At 41.2% G+C, this 23,030-nt stretch overlaps 1 protein-coding gene across 4 annotated transcripts in view; it reads left to right on the top strand.

Annotated features, from left to right (window-relative positions):
* Window positions 1-5,776: 5,776 nt before the first annotated feature.
* dgkzb (diacylglycerol kinase, zeta b) overlaps window positions 5,777-23,030 on the top strand; it is a 35,860-nt gene continuing 18,606 nt past the window's right edge. The window contains exons 1-3 of one of the 4 annotated variants that reach the window (XM_047160138.1): window positions 5,777-6,145; window positions 6,477-6,680; window positions 20,637-21,596. In XM_047160138.1, the coding sequence (XP_047016094.1) occupies window positions 6,493-6,680; window positions 20,637-21,596 (1,148 nt within the window). In that variant the 5' untranslated portion in view covers window positions 5,777-6,145; window positions 6,477-6,492. Of the gene's footprint in view, window positions 6,681-18,897; window positions 18,990-20,636; window positions 21,597-23,030 lie in introns of those variants that run through there. The other 3 variants (XM_053685502.1, XM_047160139.2, XM_047160140.2) reach the window with 3 other exon arrangements.

The raw sequence follows: 23,030 nt of genomic DNA, 5'->3' as shown, positions 1-23,030 counted from the left end.
AGGATGCCTCTTTCTGGCTGAACAGACCACGATTCAACTATTACTGATGTTACTAGCAGGCTCTCCGTTCCCACTATCCATTAGGCCAGACCAACAATCCTAGATGAATGGGTCACCATGGCACAGCAGACCATACGCTTTGAATTTATCAGTATGTTCCCTGGGGGTGACCCTAGGATGTTTACAAGGGGTCAGGCACACCTCTGCACTGTCTGTGAAGCACACCAGCCAGTGTGTTGTCTGTCTGTCTGCAAACAGAATTCCGTTCTGCCATAAATATTCACGATTAACTGAGCCACCATCTTTTGGATCCCTGGATATAGCTGTAAGAAAGTGCAGCGCATCTGATGCTTTCAGTTCACTAGGTATGCAGCTCTCAGAGATGCTGAGGATGGTGTGCATCTTCCCACTTCCAAAGCTTTTTGACCCACCTCAACAATGCTTGCTCTTATCACCATTCTCGACTCATGCTTTTGCGATAAGTCTGACATTGATTCGCCATTCAGACAACATTGTAATGGTCTGTGGTCACTTGTAATTTTCTATCTGCCGATTTTGATCGAGACAACTCTGTCTTCTGTCAGAAAGGCTCGCATGAAGTCGAGCTTCATACCCATGAACAGTCTGTGCAAGTGTTAAATGGCGTTCTTTTTAATTGACTTTCTTTCCTAGATCTTCAACATGTGAGATTGGGAGCTCTGTCTGGCTCATCACTTGCTCTTGGGACTGTCTGGCAGCCTGTTATCTTGATAGGGGGTTGCACACTACCAGCACCGTCAGTGCTCGCACACATTTTGCAAGGATGGTCCTTAAACTTCATCTTCTACACTCTACACTCTACTGCCTTTAGAAGAAAAATTGCTGAAAGCAGTACTAGGCTCCCTTGAGTGCTGTACTTCGTTGTGCTGTTGCATTCCCACGAATAGCTCTTGCATTTGGCCCTTCCAGCTATTTTAATCTGCGTTCCAACACAGTAAAAACACTTACATCGCCTCTTCCATGGGTCTAGTAACAGTTGAGTCTAGTGACAACCTGTTAGATGCTATATTCATTTCTTTGGATCATCTTTGAACATGGCCACCTTCAACATAAAAAAGGGGGGAGGGGGCACATTTAAAAGGGTGTTCCAATTCATCCCAAAGGTTTTCAGTGGGGTTGAGGTCAGGGATCTGTGCAGGAGTTCTTCCACTCCATTCTTGGCAAACCATATCTTCATGGAGCTTAATTTGTGCGCGGGGCATTGTCATGCTGGGACAGGCTTGGGCCTCTTAGTTCCAGTAAAGAGAAATTGTAATGCTACAACACACAAAGACATTCTATACAATTGTGAGCGTCCAAAATTGTGGCAACAATTTGGAGAAGGAACACACATGGGTGCGATGGTCAGGTGTCCACATACTTTTGGCCATGTACTGTAATGTATGTTTATACAACAGTTAGTTCCAGTCCACTAATTTGATTGGAAAAGCATCATTTCAAAAGTGCGTGTATTTAGTATTTAGTGTCTGTCAGTCTATGCGCTGCACGGCAACACACAACACTCTATCCAGATGTGGTTCTTTGAGAACTATTGTTGTTGACGGAGCAAAATAAATAAATTATATATATATATATATATTAGGACGCTGTATCTGAAATGCCAGCTACTTGATATGAATTTATTGTTTATAGAACTGTTGTATGAAAGCAGTATCACTCTCACAATCATGCTCTTGTATGCAATGTCAGCATGGCTGTGATTACCTGAATAAACTAACATTTAGTACAACAGCACTCTTGCGCATGCAATACATTTTATATTGTTGTATATTCTCCTGGAGTTAATGGACAGACGGACTAGTCGTTTATAGTATATAGTACACAGTTGGATATAACTAGATTGTTGGGAGGCACTCTACCGACATTATTTTAACAGGCAGCTCATCAAAGTGCTGGCTCCGTTGCTAATGTCTCCCATTTCAGTCAAGTGAACCACCATGCACTCCATATCAAAAGCCCCAAATCATATTGGGCTTCTGTGTAATGCCAGACATTGTGCCACTGTTTGCTTTGTTGTGTCGTTTTGCATTATGAAACTATGAAGGTGATGGTATCCAGAAACCACTCTTTGCTTTATCTTACCAGACCCTCCAAGGCAGACCATCTTTTACTGTATCATATAGAAGTATATAAATAAGTCTAGAACGATAATGATGATGCTGCTTCTAATAATAATAATAATAATAATAATAATAATAATAATAATTATAATAACTACATAAAGTAGTAGTTGTTTATTTTTATTATTAAATCTTTCTTTATGATAAGCAAAGCTCTTCTGAGTTTCACTGCAAATGGAAGCAAAAGTCAAGCTTCTTATTTCTCAGCCCCCTAAAAATAAACCTGCAACAAAATTACTCATCAGAAGTGAACTGACAGAAAACACTGGCCAGTAATTTAGTTTGTTTCCATATTGACTTGACAGCTGGGCTTGTAGATGGAAAGAACGCTACGTTTGTGCATGGATGTTATGAACAGAGTAGCTTTGGAGGAACAAAGGCTATCCGGCCACACCTGGGCCATTACATCAAACACCAATGTGCCCAAATAACTCTAAATTCATCTGCTCGAAAAGGGCTTTGTGTATGCAGACATAGAGCTCAAAGCATGCTCTGATGCAGACATTAAAGGGTTTGCATAGAAGATAATGGGTTCTGGCTTGTGCACTGTTCTTTGGTCTCTGCATGCTCTGGTGTTGGTCAATTCAACATCATCTGCACCATCTGTTTTTTTTTCTTCCCCTCTTCCATCAGTGTGAGCCTCACTTTCTTAATGATACAGTCGAAAGATTCACACAAATACTCTCAAAGGGAGAATAAAACCCCCATCAAATTTGCAGTGACGTATATTAAACATGTCAAGTGGTCATGTCTTATGATTTGCCATGCCTGTCTCTGCCAAATCACCTCTTTTCTTGAAGAAAATAGGAGCGCTTTGACCATCTGTGTGTCGCAACCTCTATTTCTTTCGGTGTTGCCACTCAGCAGGTTGTTACTTTGAGAGGGAGACTCATCTTGGCAAAGACATGCCAGCCAGGCGTGATTTTTTAAAGTGCTGAAGTGCCAAGGCTGTCGGCTCTATTTCTGTTCTCAGTATAATATTATTATTATTATTATTATAGTGTATAATAAAAAGATCCGCTTAATTCTACTGTGGAGAACAAATCTGACACATAGCAATGTAAAAAAAAAAAAAAAGTGAGAGTTTTTGAGCATAGTATTATCAGAATAGCGATCTGTTGCTGCTTCTGCAGGAGCCCTTTACTGCACTTAAGCACTTAAACAGCCAAGAGCACACAGAGGTCCAATATTGCTGCCTGTTTTAAGCTTTAGAGATTTGAATTTGGGAATTTCTACATTAGCTGTCATGTGCATAACATGTTTGGAGCAATGCTTGCTATTTAGTAACTTAGTTCAACTCAAAGGTATTGTCTTTATACTATACACAGATGCACGCGATACACCAAATGGCAAGACGTTTGTGGACACTCCATGACTAATCACATGCTTTTTGAACACCCTATTCCAGATTTAGTCCTATCTTTACGGTTATAATAATCTCCGCTCTTCTAGGAAGGCTTTCCTCTAGATTTTGGAGCGTGGCTGTGGGGATTTGTGATCATTCAGCTACAAGAGCATTAGTGAGGTCAGGTACTAACATTGGGTGAGGAGGCCTGGTGCATACACGGCCTTCAAATTCATCCCAAAGGTGTTCAGTGGGGTTGAGGTCAGGGCTCTGTCCAAGCCACTAGAGCTCTGCTACTCCAACCTTGGCAAACCATGTCTTCATGGAGACTCACTTTGTGCCCAGAGGCATCGTTATGCTGGAACACATTTGGGCCTCTTAGTTTCAGTGATGGGGAATTATAATGCTACAGCATACAAAGACATTCTATACAATTCTGTGCTTTCAACTTTTTGGCAAAAGTTACAGGAAGAACCGTATATGTGTATGACGGTCAGGTGTCCGTATACCTTTGGCCATGTAGTGTAAGTACCTAATTCTCCTGGTTTGAATAAGAAACTCTTATTTTGTTTAACAGTGTTGTGCTTAAGTTATATGGGCTATGTCTTGTAATTGTTCACTACTACCTTTGAGTTACTCCTCTTATTTGAAATGAACAGGTGAATACTTTGAAATGGATAGGGGAAAACAAAAACTGTCACCTTTTTTTTTCCATTCTCAAACACAGGCTGCAAAAGTCAATCACATTACCTGACAAGGTTTGGCTGGTCCTCCGCCACATCTGTGTACTTAGCAAAATGAAAGCTAGGATTAATCGTAAATATTCTCAATGGATGAGCCAAAGAAGATTTGATATTTCTATTACAGACATACTCCTGCACCACAGCACTGTGAGTAATTGCTGCAGAAGGCCATCAAACCCTACACATGTACTGCTGCCTTTAATTCATTATTTTCTGACTCAGCTAAACATTAATGGCGCAAAGCAACTTAGAAGAAAAATAACTTTTTTTAAAAAAAAAAAGTCACATTTTCTCCTTCTTTTCCTCTTTGCATTTGCTTTAATCTCAGTTTCACCCCCCCCCCCCCTCTTCCACCCCACCCCCCATAATCCACTCTTTTTCTTCCAAACTGCCTCTCTGTCCTGTTATACCTGTTATCTAACAGTGCGTGGTGTGTAGGCGGGGATTATGTTCATACGCTCATGGATATCAGCTGCATATGGTGCAGCAGAAGTGCACTTCTATATTCCACCATCCCGGCCCCTCTGCTGGAGGCCCACTGTGTACCGCACGCTCGGACCACGCAGAACATTCAAACCAGGACAGTGTTAACATTTCACTTCCCTCATGCACGCCCAACACAAAGTGAAATAATGCCGCATAGATGAATCAGCATGTGCTTCACCAATTGAGTGAAGCTGAATTGATCCTTTGTTTAAAAATGTTCAGGAAGTTTAAGCTGCCCATTGGACTGACTGCAGATTTTGCTGTAGTTCATGTTGTACCACACACACACACACACACACACACACACACACACACACACACACACACACACACACACACACACACACACACACACACACACACACACACACACACACACACACACACACACATTGCTGTATCTATATCTATTAATCTATTGCAGGTATTGCAGCTGGTTCAATGTCATCTATAGTTGTTGTTGATTTTTTTTGTAATTAGCTCTTATACTTGTAGCTTTGCAAAACATCCATGTGTAACCTTTAACTTTGATTTAATGTTTGGTGCTGAAAATGACTTCATAATGTGCTTAAAACTGACACTGCATTAGCACATGAGCCTCTCATGTTACTGAGCTGATGGAATAAGTCACTGGCACCTCAGAGGTGTGTGTGTGGGAGCAGAACCCGTGCGTTCTACAAACAGTTCAGGGAATGCATAGCACATTGAGTGGGTTTCTATTCGCTTGGTTTTATGTAAAGCTAAGTAGGAGGGAGGCTCGGCCTCTGTGGAGGCTGATTGTGGCCTTTATAGTATACAGTACAGCTTTTTATACCGATGGTGCTTCCTGGTCCCCTTTAGTTATCCGTCACAGAAGGTCTGATTTTAGTTTCTTTTCAAGTCATTTATGATCTTGCCAAATCTCCTGCAGCATGTTGACACATTTGTGCTCCTATAGAAATAACAGCTGATTTGCTTGTACAGTTTCCATTCTTGACCAACAGGTGGCAACACAGCTTCATCCTAACATGGGCCAATGAGAAGAGGTGGGAGGGAGGACTGTAACATGCTCAGAGAGGTGAGCTGATAAAAGTGTGGTTCTGAGGGAGAGAGTCAGCTGGGAAGTGTGTGAAGGCAGAAGACACAGCTTTAGGCATGGAGTGAAACACAAAAAGGCAGATAAGAAGACAACTATGGGTCCTGCTGTAGCCTGAGTGGGTTTTTTTTACACTTCCTGGAGTTGGTACACTGTTAAGAGACATTGTCTGGTGTGAGTGCCAGAAGAGAAAGAAGGAAAAAAGACGAGACTGTGAAAAGGCTGAGCCCTGAACCCTTGAGGAAGCGTCTGTCTGAGACAAAGTCATATTGTTGTCAGAGGGTGGAAGAACAGGCTCCAGAACATGGACGAGGAGAAGGAAAAGTTTACAACTACTGTAAGAGCCTCGTACAGACATTCACACACTTTCAGTGCTCACACACATGTTCAGACATCTACACTTCCTGGTGTGCTATGTGGACTGATTGCCTGAGCTGCTCGGTGGAATGAACTTCCACAGCATGGAGATCAACCACATTGTGATACTCTCTTTTACAAGCCGAGGAGATTTCCTGTAATAGCATAAAAACACGTCTGACTCCTGATTGATTGATTTACTTGTTTTCTCTGGTTGTCAGAAGTTTCACTCTTTCTGTCTCCCACTGTAAATGTTTACAAGTGTGTAAAATCATGTTTGTGTGAGATGGAATATCTCTACCTGGACTCAGTTTGCCTTTTGAACTCATGATGGAGGGAGATGGAGAGCGCGGTGAGATGTCTGCCAACCTACATGCTCTGGTGGATGGTCAGGAACAGGCAACTCCGGGATCAGCATCGTCGTCGTGCTCAGATCTGTCCACCTCTACCCCTGCAGTTCAGCCCTGTCCACACACCACCAGGACTTTCAGCGGACTCCGGTTCTTTGGCAGAAAGTGAGTTGGTGCTTGTGTGTGTGCGTGTGTGTGAGTAAGTGTAGCTGCTTTCCATTCTGAACTAAGGAGGAAAGTCATAGCCTCACCCACCCCAAAATAACAACAACAAAAAAACAAGCCTCAACAACAAAAAACAGACCTTGAACTAAACAATGCGTAGGTAATAAATCTCAGATGAGTCATAACAGTTACACCTTAAGCACCGGCAACTGTTTTCTAGTTCAAAGCTCTGTGTTTCACTTTTCTTTAGTTGTTCTAGATTTGAGTAATATGCTCATGGAATACTGCTTATTTAAAATCACAAATGTACATCTGCACTTTTCCGACCACTGTTTCTATTACAAACGGACTATACATGTCAACTCTTTCTCCTGTCGTTAACACTCTCATAACCCACCCTGCCTCCTCACTGAATTTTACTCAAACATGGGAGGTTTTTAAACGTGCAAGATCAGATTTCCTCAACGTGGTATACTAATCCTACAGTCTCTTGTGGTTTGCCAAAAATGGCCTCCTTAATGGATTCTTAAAGAAGTTAATTAAGAGCTATTATTGTCAGACCTGTTGGGACAATAGTCACACCCACCCTTCTAGTGCACTGCTGACCTTGTGCTTTTTAGAGCTGGCCTACGAACTAGGCTGGTTTTAGATTTGAAATGTGTATATACTGTTTACATTTAAATCCTGGCTGAATCAGAATATAGATCATTATTTAAGTATGTACTGTAAATAATATGCTTTGGGACATATGGTATAATATGTACATCAACCCCTTAAACTCATACTTATACTCTATCAGCAATTCCATCACATTCCTCACACTGGTGACTACATATTCTTTCTATTAGTTTTAATGCCGTTACTGAATAGTTCATAGTTATTACGGAATAATATGCTTCCACAAGATTGAATGAATAATAAACCGGTAGTTTAGGGGATTAACATTTAATAAGCCAGTAACACAGACTAATAAGATACACTGTTAAACCGGATAAGTTCATTTAACTCAAAAATTTTTACATTTTAAATTGATAAATCAATTTCTTTAAGCCAAATACACGTAAATGTAACAAGTTTGAGTTAAATTTTTGTTATATTTAAGTGTATTTGGCTTAAAGAAATTGATTCATCAACTTAAAAATTTTGAGGTGATTAGTTTCCCCAAATTTTTTGAGCTAAATGAACTTATCCGGTTTTACAGTGTAGGAAGTAAGAAAGAGGACGCATGATTTAAAAAAAAAAAAACTAAACAAAACAAGGATATAGCTACATATTATTTCATCTGACTTGCTAGTGCATTACAAAACTACAAATTACTGTTACTGGTCTCCTGGTAGGACTTTTATCAGGAAAAAATATAAGGATTTCGCTTTATATTTAAAGGTGAAAAGAGATCGCTGGAAACAAAAGTTATGCAGCAGCTAACCCAAAAATGGATGAATTATTTGTCATTATCTCATCCAATGGTTCGGTTACAGACACAACCAAGCTGGGAATGTGGAATGTTTGAGTGTCTGTGTGTGTGTGTGTGGTTGCGTATGAATTAAATGTGATGATGAAACTGGATGAAATGATTAAAGTAACACTGACATTTGTTTAATGATTCTGTTCGGGCCTTTCAACACAAACGGGGGGTGGGGGTGAGTGGGGGGGGGGGCAGTTTTCCGAATGAGCAGTGAAAATCCACAGTTCCTTGTGGTTGCACATAGTTTTTCACATAGTTCTTTTTTAATGAACCATATTCAGTCCTGCTGAAATGGATTTGAAATGGAAATAGCTGCAAATGGCCTCAATACTTTTGGTGTACGAAGTACAAGTGGACTTAAAAGGGGACTCGTATCTCTTTCTGGATATTTTAGCAGTCATGAGCTCTCAGACCACTTTTTGTTTTTGCAATAGCTCTATAACACTGAATTAAGGATAGTGTAATTCAAAATGATACTTTACATGGTGCTATTATTTGTCTGTGGATGAAACGTAGAGAGAAAACGAATTGAAATGAAATACCAGAAGCATCTGAGGGATAAAAGAAAGTAACAAGGACTTTTATTGCAGAACCATCAAAACCTTCATGTGATTGGTTTGTATAGACAAAATAAAGGCATGCACTACATACAATAACTGTTATTGTTGTCACTGACTATTATTATTATTATTATTAGTATTAGTATTAGTAGTAGTAGTAGTAGTAATATTATTACTGCCTAACTACATAAGCTCAGTAGCATTATTTCTAGTGCCAAAGTGCCTCTATTAAACTGTCTGTACTGTCTGCCCAACACTGCTTACTTTGTTGTTTGTTTGTTTTATTACTTGGTTTCTGTGAGGTGACAGAAAACTACAGCTATGTATAGATGGTAAACACTAGTTACGTATTTAAATTGTGGATTACCCATGGCCGATGAGAATCAGCTGGATACATTTTTTAGACACGTGTGCACACATGCCCAGCCCTACAAAAAAGTCACAAAGTGAACGTATCATGTAGTATTTGATACGAATACCATTTTCTTTACACACATTGTTCCCTGGAACCGTTTTGCTGTTTCCCCTGGGTTGGCATTGGTTTCAAATGACAGGGACAGTTACAGATGTAATTAACATGTTATTTCACTTTTTCTAACTGCCTGGGGCGATAAAAATCACCTGGATAACCTATGCCACAATGTCATGAGAAACCGACCCAACTTTGGACTGACTGGAAAGGTGTCCCAGTGGTTCTGCACGCATGCCACTGGGAGGCGCAATATTAACACTGTAAGATCTGGGGAAGGTACACAGTAGTGACTAAGTTGCAGCAGAATGGACCGTCTGGAGTGGCACATATCATCAAAGTGGCACAAGTAATGTATGCTTCATGAAATGGCGGGTCACAGCAGGGACTGGGTGTCTGGCCCACTGTTTGACCGATGAAAGATGAACAGTTGATCTGATGATCGAATTGCTGCTGAATGGTCCAAATTGTACCATAGTATGCAAATTGGGCAAAACAAGGAACACTCAGCAAGATCCCCATCATGGAACACTGGTAGATTGGTTAACAAGTGTGGGTGATATGAGCTTGGGCAGAAACCAAGGGTTCAACCACAAGGTGACTCTGTCATCCATCGCTGTCATCCAGCCACTAACGCTTGCAAGGAGAGCTTGCGACTGTTTGCATCAAGTTGGGGGGGGGGGGACGACTCTCACAGGACTACGGGTGACTAAGGGTAAGTACAATGGTGACATCCCCTGGTGTACAAAGGGACCTTGCTGTCTTCTGAAAAGCTGTGACAAGTTTATGAGCCACCATATACACCTTCAATGTAGAAGGGGACTTCCCGCTGTCCAGCAGTCCCTGTAGAAAGGTTAGAACCAGGCAGTGCGCTGGAGCCAGATAATGGAGTGCACACCATTCACAGAACAGTTGAGAGAATACAACAGCAGTTGAGGGTGTCAAATCACTACATCCAGTTGGGATAATAGACCAGTTTGTGAAGGAAAGTACCGAGGCCTAGTACTAGTACTAGTGAGAGCAGCAGTGGAAACCAAGGCCTTGTAGCCACTTTGGAGCCACAGGCAGGATTCAGAATTCTGTGCAAAGTGGAAATGCATTCAGTATACAGTGTGGCCAGTTATGAGCCAGTGCATCCTGATCTATCAGGTGGTTCAAAACAACATTTGACAATGGATTGATTTGGAATGTGCAAATAGGTCCATCTTTGCCCTGCCAGACTTTTCCAAGATCTGGAATCCCACATCTGGGTGAAAATGACAATCTCCCAGGAGTATGTGTTGTCTCGACAGTGATGCCAACCATGGACGTGCCTACTGGATGAGTTTTTGTGCAAGGCGAGAGTGCTAACCATGTGCTACCCCTGTGATTGATGAATCTGACCCTCATGTCTGTTTGCACCAGCAAGAATTTGAGGACTAGATATACCACTATCTATAATGATAGGGTGGCTAGTATTGTCACGCAGTCTAGCTTCACATGAATGAATTGTGCAGCCTGCTGTGGTACTAAGGAGTTTATTTTATAAGTTCCAAGACCGAGCGCTATAATGTGTGTGAGAAAGATAAGCATGTCCTGGATGGCCTGTTCCTTGGTGGGGGCACATATGAACCAGTTGTTGAAATCTGGGAGTATTTTTTCCTGCATTTATCTTAGGAACACCCATGGTGGTCGAGAAAGTCTGAAGGGCAGAACTTTGAACTGGAACGCATGTCTTTGGAAGGGAAACATAAAAAAGCATCTGCATTTGGCGGAAGCATAAAAATATGCATCACAAGATCCACTGACATGTCTTGTGGCTGCATGGTATGGGTAACATTAAATAGCCTTAATATATATACTGCATGAGATTGCTTTTGGGATCCAATTAATACTCTAGAACTGGACAAAAAACACTGTCCCCATTATGAATTAGGAAGTATGTTGAGTAGAACCCTTTGTCCTGAACTGTAAGGGTCAATCTTTTGTCTAATAGGGAACAAATATCTTAGAACAGAGTAGAAAACTTGATGGGGCTGTGGCTGAGAAAGGTTCAGGTATGCAAAAAAAAAAAAAAAAAAAGCCATGTTACATCGCCTGATGCATTCACTACCCAATGGACAAGGTTTCTGGCTGTAAAGTATCCCCCTTCATGAGTGGGTACAATGGGACTTGTGTTGGGGGAGCACAGTTTGGCACCTGTTAAGGACCTGACTGTGTGACTCTATCAATTGAGGGCTTGCACAAGGTGGACTGAACTTATGGTATGTGGGCACCTAGCTGAAGAGCCCGGCTGTGGTGATTTGAGGGTGCCACATGGCTGGTCCATTTGGCTGTGCTGGTTTGTAGTTTCTGAGACCTACAGTATAGTCTTCTCTCCAGGGCCTCTTTCGCTGCAGGTCCAAAGAGCTACCCTGGCACATCGGGTAGATTTCACAAGGTTAATTTACACATGTCTGGCAGCAGGGGCTGTGCAAACCAGACGATTTGCATCCTGCATTCTGTGTCCTACAGAAGTTTTGATCACCTGTGTCACAGAGGGGTCAATAGCAGCATGTTATAGCAACTGTTCCAATGCAAGCAGGAAAATGACTTTGGCCTATTCACACCATATGTGAGGCAATGTAATAAAACCTCACCAGAGTGTTATTGGATGTGTCTGCGTTCATTTCTTGTGCACTTGTATGACTGGACTTAGTGCTTCATCTGGTGAATGGTCCATATCTTCCAGACATGGGTACAGACCTACTGTATGTTCCTGTGTTCCTGAGATGAGGAACTGGAAGGAGAATTGACTGTCGGCTGTAAGGAGGACTTTACCGAAGGCTGCAAGCTTTCCCTACATACAGCTGCAACACAAGGGGTGCCCAAAGCTTCTGACATAGATAACATTGCATATTAACATAGATGGTCAATGCTGAGGCAGTAGACAAAAAGTTGGTGTTTATTCTCTTCTTCCAGGGAGACTTTATTTTGGCTGCACAAATGGGAATCCTATACTATTCCTAGTAAGTCACAGGCCTGCTAGACTTTGGATGGCAGGTGATATGGAAACTAAGGAATTAATTGTTGAGGGAGGAGAAAGCTCCAACCCCATTGTGTTGTTAGCAACCTGGCGCTAACAGCACCTAATCAGAGGCACGGTGGTTTGGCCAAATGGTGAGGCATAGAACTGAGACCACTTTGTTTTCACAATACCTGAATAAATTGGACTACATGGTTCTCTTGTGGTTTGTATTAGAGGTGTCTGAGTTAATTTGTTGTGTTCATGTACGGACAAAAAGCACCACGTCATCAATCTGAGTCCACTTGGAAGCTGAAATGGACCAAGTGTGACAACTTGCCTTAGATAGATCTCTTGTTTAACAAAAAAAAACCCTTCCCAACTATACTCCATTCATCTCAATGATGCCAAATGTTCTTTGAAATCTAAGTGCTCATTTGTCATCTTGTTCAACATGTAGAGTTCTCCAGCTTGGTAGATAAGTGTGTGTGTGTGTGTGTGTGTGTGTGTGTGTGTGTGTGTGTGTGTGTACGTGTGTGAACACATGTATTCCACCTGCTCTGTCTAAGAAAGGCAGCTGTTTTGGTGCTTTGTGAGTATGTGTTCACTGAGCTTGTGTAATCCGATAATGTCACACACTCCACAGCCACCTGAGTTTTGTTTTGAAAAAGTAAGTCCACCGTGTCAGACGTGGAACCGTGACATGAACCTGATTTTCGACAGAGTTACAGGGTGATGCTATATCTCAGCTCCAAAACAGTCTTTCAAACAAACTGATTTATTGCACACATCTGTAAAGTGTCTATTCTGGATCTCATTAAAGTAGGTCTCCTAAACACACACATACAAATCACACAGCTCGTAGTCCACATTTGTATTAGCCCAGTCAAGACCTGAAGAGGGACAGACCCATTTCTGCTGCTATCTTTACCATCTCTCCCTCTCCACTCCTTCTATGTATAGATCAGGGTCAGAATCTCAGTATTGGATTGTGTGTGTGCGTGTGTGTGTGTGTGTGTGTGTGTGTGTGTGTGTGTGTGTGTGTGGAGTGCTGGGGCATTAAATGATGCTCTCCTGAGCTCTGACTCAAAGGAATTAGGCCAGCTGTTTGATTGAAGTTGGGCTATGGGGAGATGTACTAGTGGACCTGAAACATGGCAGTGAAGGTATTCACAAATCTATTTGAACACTTTGAGATCTTAACAGTTGCCATCTGATTTGTATATGAAGTTTTACCGGTTAGTTCAGCCATTAGCCTGTCTACAGCCAGTATTCAGTTGGACTCTACTGTTTACACATGGTTTATTGTACTTATTACTGGGGTTCTGAGGAATTCTGGGACAAAATACTGTATTTCACATGAAGATACTGTATCTTCTGTATATACATTTCCTGGAAATCTAAAAACTGTACTTCTTCATCTTCACTTTGATGGCAAGACAAAGAAAGGATATTTAGGAAGTGTCCTGCAGATGGCGACAGTGCCACATGTTGCGTTCTGAACATCAGCCTATCAGTCCCTTTGCTCTGAGAGCCAACACTGCTGTGGTTGCTTGGCGTTCACAGTCAGATCTTCTGTCATGGGGAAAACCAGGGAAGTCCAGGGCCTTGGCTGGGTAGTGGCCCAGGGGGCAAAGTCACATGCAGCAGGCCTATCCTGTTGCATGTGGTTCAAAATCCTGTGGTCAGAATGGTAGGTTTAAAGTTTAATTAAGCTTAGTGTTAAAAAACAAAACAAAACAATAAAACAACTCTTCTATTTATAACACTTGTGCCCACAGGTTTTTGTTTATTTATTTATTTCTGGGGGAAAAAATGCATAAATAATTTATAAAACGCATACATTTGCATACTGGTTTCAGCATATATTGTGCTTATCACTGGTCGGCCCTGTCACCTTTGTGAAACTCCCAGACAAGCTTTCTTTAAACAAACCTCACTGATTTTCCTAGCAACATCTGAAATGCAATACACACAGTCGACAAAGTACCAGTTAACGAGGTGCGATAAGTTTTTTTTTTTCACTTTTTCACTTTGAGTTAACTAACAAGTAAAGCTAAATATTTATTGGACGAATGCATTATTCCGACTGGATCAATATCTCAAGCCATGTCTGATTTTATTATTTATTTTATTTATTTCTAAAGCAATATTCCTGGGTGGTTTTTATTTTATTTTTAATGTGTATATACAATGCAGCATATACACATATTACTGCGAACAGAAAACACAAATTCAAATTAATTCACCTTTCTGAATTCAGGGGCAACTTATTCAGAAGGAAGAATGATAGGTTATAAACTTGTTATTTAATATTATCTTGATTTAATATTATATATTAGTTTTTTGTTGGTACAGGGAAAAGTGTCAGCCTACTTTGACATGATAATCACATACAGTTGAGTCCATAAGTATTTGGACACTGGCATAATTTTCAGCTTTAATTCACGGGGTTTAACAGAAACACTGCATGAATTGTTTAGGAATTACAGCCATTTTTTTCATAGGCCCTCCATTTTCACAGGCTCAAAAGTATTTGGACAAACTAATTTAATTATAAATCTAAGTATTATTTGTAATACTTGGATGCAAATCCTTTGTATTCAATGTCTGCCTGAAGTCTGGAACCCTTGGACATCACCGAATGCTGAGTTTCCTCTCTTGAGATGCTTTGCCAGGCCTTTAGTGCAGCTGCCTTCTGTTGCTTGTCTGGGGGTCTTTCTGCCTTTAGTCTTGTCTTTAGTAAGTGAAAAGCATGCTCAGTTGGGTTAAAGGTCATCAGACATTTAAGAACATTTCATTTATTTGCTCTTGGGTTGCTTTCACGATATGTTTTGGGTCATTATCCATCTGTACAGTGAAGCACCGTCCTATCAGTTTTGCAGCATTTGACTGAATCTGTGCAGAAAGTATAACTCTATACACTTCAGAGTTCATCCTTCTACTTCTAACAGCAGTCACATCATCAATAAACTCCAGTGACCCGGTTCCACTGGCAGCCGTACACGCCCATGCCATACCACTGCCTCCACCATGTTTGACAGATGATGTGGTATGCTTTGGACCATGAGCCCTTGCTTTCTTTCTCTATACTCTTCTCTTCCCATCATTCTGGTACAAGTTCTTCTTGGTTTCTTCTGTCCAAAGAGTCTTGTCCAGAACTGGGCAGGCTTTTTAAAAAAGATGTGTTTTTTTTTTTTTTTTAGCAAAGTCTAATCTGGCCTTTCTGATCGTCAGTGTTACCAGTAGTTTGCATCTTGATGTAAACCCTCTGCAGTTACATTCATGAAGGTGTCTCTTGATTGTTGATTGTAGACTTTGACAACGATACCCCTACCTCCTCCAGAGTGTTCTGACTTGGTTGACTTGGATAGATGTTGTGAAGGTGTTTTTCTTCAACAAGGAAAGAATTCTACAATCATCCACTTTAATTGTGCTCCTTGTTTGTCCTCCCAGGACTTTGAGAGTTGTTGAGCTCGCCAGTGCATTCCTTCTTTTTAACAATGTACCAAACTGCTGATTTGGCCACTCCTAAAGTTTCTGCCATCTCTCTCATTGGTCCGTTTTGATTTTTCATCCTAATCACGGCCTCCTTCACTTGCTTCGACACCTGTTCGGAACGCGTATTGAGAGTTCCCATGAACAGCTACCAAATGCAAATTCAATGCTTGGAATCAACTCCGGACCTTTTTATCTCCTTAATCAGTCATGAAATAACGAGGAAACGGGCCACACCTGGCTTATCAGTCAAGTGTCCAATTACTTTTGAGCCTGTGAAAATGGCTGTAATTCCTAAACGGTTAATGCAATATTTTTGTTAAACCCCTTGAATTAAAGCTGAAAGTCTACACTTCATTCACATCTCGATTGCTTCATTTCAAAGAGATTAGGTTTAAAAAAAACCTCAAAAACCATCCTGCTGAGGATGGCCCCATATGGACAGCCTAAAGATACACTTAGAAATCATGAAGGTGGCTTAGGACTACAAGTGCTATGATAGATTTAGGACTGGAATTGCCAGAAACAGTTTTGCACTCAAGTCTCCACCAGTGAACAGTTCAACAAATTAGTGATAACTTCAACAAACTAGACTTCATATTAAAACTAGAATGAACTTCCTGGTTACACAATGGCACTTTTTGACTATAAAGCACACAATTATAGAAGGGAATTATTTATAATCGCACTATCCGGTGTCACCCAGATGAGAACGGGTTCCTCTCAAGGTTTCTTCCTTATGTCGTCTCAGGAAGCTTTTCCTTGCCACTGTCGCCTCCGGCTTGCTCATTACGGATAAATTTATCAATTTAAAATGTATATCCGGAATTTTGTATATTTCTGTAAAGCTGCTCTGTCACAATGTCCGTTGTTAAAAGCGCTATACAAATTGAATTGAAATCGAACCGAATTAAAAAAAAAAACCTTGGTTGAACAGTTTAACTGGAGAACCTATATTATAGAACATAGAACATATATTACTCCACAAGATCAAACCCAGAACCTTGGACCTGTGATGTGACGACTCTGCTCTCTGGACCACTGTGCTGCCCAAGTAACATATTTAAGAATACAGTATTTAATTAATGTTTCAAAATATGTCTGGTAACACTGTTCTATAAGTGCTTGGAGACATGCTTGGGACAGTTTAAATCTTTTTATTGGTTTCTTCCTGCCTTCAGAGGACTAACATTAAAGCTGCCTAGCATTAAGGCAAAAATAGCAAAATAGTTACCCGTGCTACTATGAACCCTGTAAAACCAACAGGGGTGGTATATCGCAGCTGCATAACAACTTGGGCACATGTGTACGCATGCCAAGGTACTCCAAAAAGGTCACATAGTGACATAGTATTCACGACTAAATCATAGCCCTCGTTTCCAATTCAGTCCAAGGACCAAACCTGCAGACAAAGGTGACCTGGTTGCGTGTGGCAGATCACGCTGTCCATCTGGGACAGCTTCATGTCAAGCGTTGTGTCCTTCTTCAGTTGTTCTTCAGTTTGACAATAAAAAATGTTTAAGCAGCTATACACCTACTGTGCGGCAGTGGATCAGGTGGTAGAGCGGGTTGTCCACTAATCGTAGGGTTGGCGGTTCGATTCCCGGCCCACGTGACTCCACATACCGAAGTGTCCTTGGGCAAGACACTGAACCCCAAGTTGCTCCCGATGGCAAGTTAGCGCCTTGAATGGCAGCTCTGCTTCCATTGGTGTGTGAGTGTGTGTGTGAATGAGCTCTAGAGTCTAGAGTTCTTCATCATGTTGTATTATAAAATCCCATATAGCAATGTAAACAAACTGAGGGACATTTATACAGGAAACAAAGACGTTAATGAGCAACAGGAGATTTAAGTGCCACTGGAACCTAGAAGTGAATGTCCAAGTACAAGTAGAGCATGTGAAGGACTGACTGACTAATGATTTTAATATCAGAAAAAGAGAACAGGTTCATTACCATAACCGGTCATAATGCTCCTTGTTGGTTTGGTTTGCTGGTTCTTTATTTTTCTCTGATCCATTACATGAACCACTGTCATTGTACACCCTGGGGCACTCATTCAAAGCACGATCGGACTTATTTTAAAGAGTAAAACCAATGTAAAAAGTTTAGTTCTGTATCGCCGAAAAAGAGACACGAGGCAGGACAGCTTCCAGACTCTACTCCATGGTAACAGCCGGAGTAAAGAGGCCCCTCTTAAAGAGCTATAATTATTTCCTTATGTGTTGTTGTGCTTTGAGCGTAGTGGTGCATCTGTCATAAGCGGAAGTGTTGCTGAGGTTGATAATCTAATGAAGTGGATGGTATTGACACTCTGTATTTTAAGTAAGGCTTGTAATAAACAGACACTGGCTGATCAGTGTTCTGTGATGTTAAATTAGCATGCAGCTTTTTCAGACCCTGCGCTGGTTTATACACACTGATCCATTATTCAAGAGCAGCACGGCCTTGAAGTGGAAATGAATGTTATTGTGTTGCGTTGTATTCCTGTTGTAGTGGCTTGGCTGTGTCTTTTTATCTGGTGAAGAGTTGATACAATGGTAAGATCTTAGCTGCACACTAGACTGACTTAGGGAAGGGAGCATCGCGTAGCTACATGTCGACCATCTATGAAGTAGTGTTAGATTACAGGATGTAATGTTGACAACTTACTGAGCTCGGATCTTCAGGTGTAAATTGGAATATGATTTTCAGGGTCACTTTGAAAAAAAAACCCAAATCGATCAATTAACAGCGTGTTAATTAACGTGTTGTTTCGTATTGGTCGTCGTGGGTTTAATTTTAGTAATCGATTGTTTGGTTGTTGTTGTTGTTGTTGTTTTTTGTTTGTTTTTTTTTATATCTAAAAAAAAGTTGTAAAAAAATGAATGAAAAGCATTCCTGCAAAAGGATAAGATCAGTAGAGAGGGGATCTTCTGGTCAGGCCTTGTGATTCATCCTCTGTAGTTTAGTTGTCCTTAGGATGAATAAATACAGGTTTCCTATTGAAAAGGGTAGTGGACTGGGGCGTTGTCACCCCAGTGAAGTTGTTACTATGGTGTGTGTGTGTGTGTGTGTGTGTGTGTGTGTGTGTTTGTGGGTGATGCACACAAGCACAGTATGTGTCTGAATCTGGTAATCAGTGATTATTTTAAACCACAGGCTTAGCCTCTGATGCACTCCTGCTGGCTCCTTCACAGCCAATCGATGAGCTGTGTTTGTGTCTATGTTCTTTAGCACCTCCTCTCCTCCTTCACCTGATCGGTTCGCCTTTTCTCTACTCTCTTACTTTCTCTCTTTCTGTCAGTCCATTGTGTTTCAGAACTGCCAGAGGAGAGCTGCGTAATCAGTGCCAGGTCGTATGCCACTACTTTCCTCTTCACATTTCACACTGGTATTAGTCTGGTAAACACACTGAAGTTAAAGATTTGTGGTGAAAATTTGAAAATTGGGTTCTGTGCTTGGTTCCTTGAAGTTGCCTATATATTCGAGTACAGTAGGTAGACTGCTGCATTGATGCCTGATCGATATACATTTCATGTTTATTTAATTAGTGTCTGTTTGTTTCAAATAGTTTGGTGAGCAATATGATGCTCCTATTCATCCTCACTGTTCTGTGTCCATAGCTTCTCTTTAATTGTGTGTATATTGCCAAGGGTTATTTGTGGAATAGCCTAGGGCTGAATCAGTAGTCTAGCACTACTGAGTTCTCAATATAGACTGAATACTCTTTTTAAATACAGAGTCCAAGATTGTATGTGGTTTGTCCATAACATCTTTTGTAGGAAAAAAAGACGTTATTATTATTATTATTATTATTATTATTATTATTATTATTACCTCACAGGATGTTAATTTATGATGAATCTAAACTCTAACCTTTAACCAAGTCTGGTGAACGTGTACGTGATCTACAGGAAACGTATGAGGTTAATACGTGTACAATACAGTCAAAGAAAATTAGTGCTTTGCACAGTTTTATTAATAGATCCATTTTTTTCTAGTATTTACTGCATGACTTTGTTAAAAGAAGGAAGCTAATGGATTGATTGGGCATTGATTAGCAGGTAAGACCTAGAGAACTTCCTAATCAAATCCTGTTAGATGATCTGCCCCCTGGCTTGAACTTCATCTAGCACTGACATTATCTGAATTTAGAGTGACACAGCACAGGAATAGAGCAAAATCTATGGACTTTAGGGGACTTTAAGGATTGTTGTGACTCCCACTAACTTATATGATATAAATAATCTGCCAGTGGACATTTTCAGCACTACAAACCCGAGAGCTTCCATACTATCTTCTGTTTCCCGTAGAGTTGGAAAATAACTTTATTCAATTCATAGTATGTAAAGCTAACGTTCTATTTCAACACCCAATCCTACTGTTTGTTCGTAGTATTTATGGCTAGTAAATGCATCACCGCAGCCGGATTACACACAGAGGCCAGTGTTTGGACTGAGTATAATGTCTACAAACTTTAATAACTTTAAATGAAAGTGAACAGCTGCTCACCACCTCTAAATGAGATAGAGCTGGGCTATAATTAGCACAGTCATTAGAGAAGGGTTAGAAATCCTTTTTAATCTGCTCTGTGTATCTACAAGTCAAAGGTTCATAATCAGGAGGTGAACGCTCGCTCGTTTTCTCGAGAGCTTTACACGTCACTGAATGATGTTGTCATCAGGGCTTTACAAAGACGTCACACAGGTGGCTGATTAACACTATTCTAAGCTCTGAGATGAAGTTTACCAGGGCAGAATATACTATATATACTGCATTAATTCTGTGGAGATCTGTGTTAGCTATGGAAAGGGTATAAAACTTGCATGTCGCAATGCATCCAAATACCAGGCTGTTAATATTACATTAAGGGCTGGAATTGAATTCGGATTAAATTAGATCAACATTATGTCAGGGTTCTGCTCAAAGCAGTATGACGCCTCAAGGCTAAGGTTTGTCTTACAATCAGTAATTCATACTGATCCATTTTACATCAACAGCCCCAAAGAAGCTTTAGAAGCCTCCATGGACGTGTTCTTTCGACGTCACTTTAAGAGGAAGGAGTCTGTTTTTGCTAGGCCAGGTGGTGAAGGGTCCGAGCCATGTCGATCCAGGAGACCCAGTATTGCTGTACCAGCGAGCCGTGCACGCAGGCGTTCCAGCGCAGGTTTCGCCTCAGCTACACTGGCGCAACGCAGGAGATCCAGTGCTCAACTACAGTCGCTACAGTCACTACAGTCACTGCCTCATGCTGCTAGCAGCCGATCAACTAAGATTAGTAATGCGAGGCGCCGCTCAAGCACCACCACACCAGGTGCAAATCCACGTTTCGCCATACACCGAAGCAAGGCAAGTAAGTTGCGTAACATCGACACACACCTTCTTGGCCCCTCCATGCTGCTCGCCAGTCTTATCCAGATGACAGAGGAGGAAGAGGATGTTCGGGACCAAGCTGTTGGACAGGTGGAGTTGAAAGGGAGCATGTCCTACGTCTGGTCAGACCCACTGCTTTCCGAAGGAGACGAAAGTGATAGTCCAAACTCTGCTAGTGACTCTGACCATGACCAGTACTCAGAGCCATGTGACGAGCATCATATGGAGGCAGGTTTGCCAGAGCAGGAGTTTAGATATTCCTCTGTTTTGTGCCAGCAGAACTGCCTGCCTCTGAGTGTGGTTGTCGAACGAGTCCAGGCTCATACGCTAATCCGTGTTCCACGATGTCTGAGGAGAAATTCCTCTTGCATAGGCCATGCTGAAAGTGGCCTACAAGGCCGCTATTGCCAGAGAAGGCACCGCAGACGTGTCTCCACCATTTCCAAAGCGGGCAGCCCTTGGCCAGGAAGAGGTCAACCACTGCCTAGTCGCAGGAACTCCACCTGTTGGAAGACGCACGCTGCTTTTAGCCCGCTAATGGGAGCCTATTATGACCCTTCACTGGAGTCATGGAGTGGCTTCCTCTCGTATGTAACACTTTTTCTTTCCTTCAGTCCAAATGATGTTCTCAATGATGTTTTTACTGTTACTGGTCACACCCACTCCCAGATTGAACTTACTGCAAATCTGGCATGCTCTTTTTGTCTTTAACCTACCTAACTGTAAAGCTGTTTGGAGATGTTTTTTTCTGGTATCGTTACATACGAAATGTTATGTCTTTACAGTAAATCGAAAAGATATACTGGAAATTACACTACGAAAGACGAACTATTTGGGCTCGTGAACCAAACCGCCATTTTAGACCAGAGGAAGGTGGTCCAGATATATTTAGAATACAGAGTCATTTCAATCTTGCCTATTTCTTCATGTTAGAAGCGAACGCTAGTCATTAGCCAAGTAACATTTAAATAGGAAATCTCTGTCATCAGAAGGTGGCTGTCTATGCATGAGTGTGTGTGTGTGTGTGTGTGTGTGTGTGTGTGTGTGTGTGTGTGTGTGGTTTTTTCTTTTTTCTGAGTGACCTTCTAATTCTCTGTCCTGTGGATCTGAGCTCCATGGTGCTAGCTCATTAGCGGCACTGGTACTACAGCGTAGCATCGCTACATATCAGTCGCACTGATCAGCGGGTAGGTTAACCACCCTCGTTGCTAAGCGTCACCGATTCGCACAGCAGGACTGCACACAAAGGTTACAGCAAGCAAGGCCCTGCAATAACAGGATGCAAAAATGTACTTTAAGCTTATCTGTTCTAAGAGCCCTCATGGAAGGGAAGTCATGATAACATACTTTTGACTTCAATACTGATATCAAATTTAGTATTGCATAGTGCACTATAACCAAGTATATATAAATAAAAAATCTAGACGCACAAGCTAACATACTTTACTGAATAAAATTCTCTTCATCGGTATATTTTAGATATGCTAATGGAACTGAACACATCGGACCCCCCCCCCCCCCCCCACTTCTTGCCCCACCAAAAAAAAAAAAAAAAAAAACCCTCAATGCATAATTATTATTCAAGGCATAAATGTATAATCATTATCTCGTATCACGAGCCTGTTTAATACCCAATTAGGCTTCATGAATAGCCTTTTGTTACGGCAATCCTCATTTCTTAAGTTTTACAGTGACTACATGTGAATTTCCTGCATGGCTGAGCCTATACCAATCAAACTAGCGATTTGTGAAACTGTATTTATCTAGAGACATCCTACTTTACGTATAGCGCTGACCTCGTTATAGATTTAAAAGTATGAAATAAAGGAGTACTGAATTGTTTGCCACTTTATAGCGTTGTTATTTCCCAGTGCTGTCAAAATCAGGTCTGCCTAATGCTGTTGCTTTATGTGCGAATGATGAGTTTGTCTTGTTGAGGTGTGGATGAAACCAGACAGACCTTTCTCACGTTGTGTTTTTGTCGAGCGGTGTATAAACGGTGGATTGAATTATATAATGAA

Source organism: Ictalurus punctatus, chromosome 14 (genome assembly GCF_001660625.3).
Source record: "Ictalurus punctatus breed USDA103 chromosome 14, Coco_2.0, whole genome shotgun sequence".
Lineage (NCBI taxonomy): Eukaryota > Metazoa > Chordata > Actinopteri > Siluriformes > Ictaluridae > Ictalurus > Ictalurus punctatus.
This window is presented reverse-complemented; position numbering and strand designations above follow the sequence as displayed.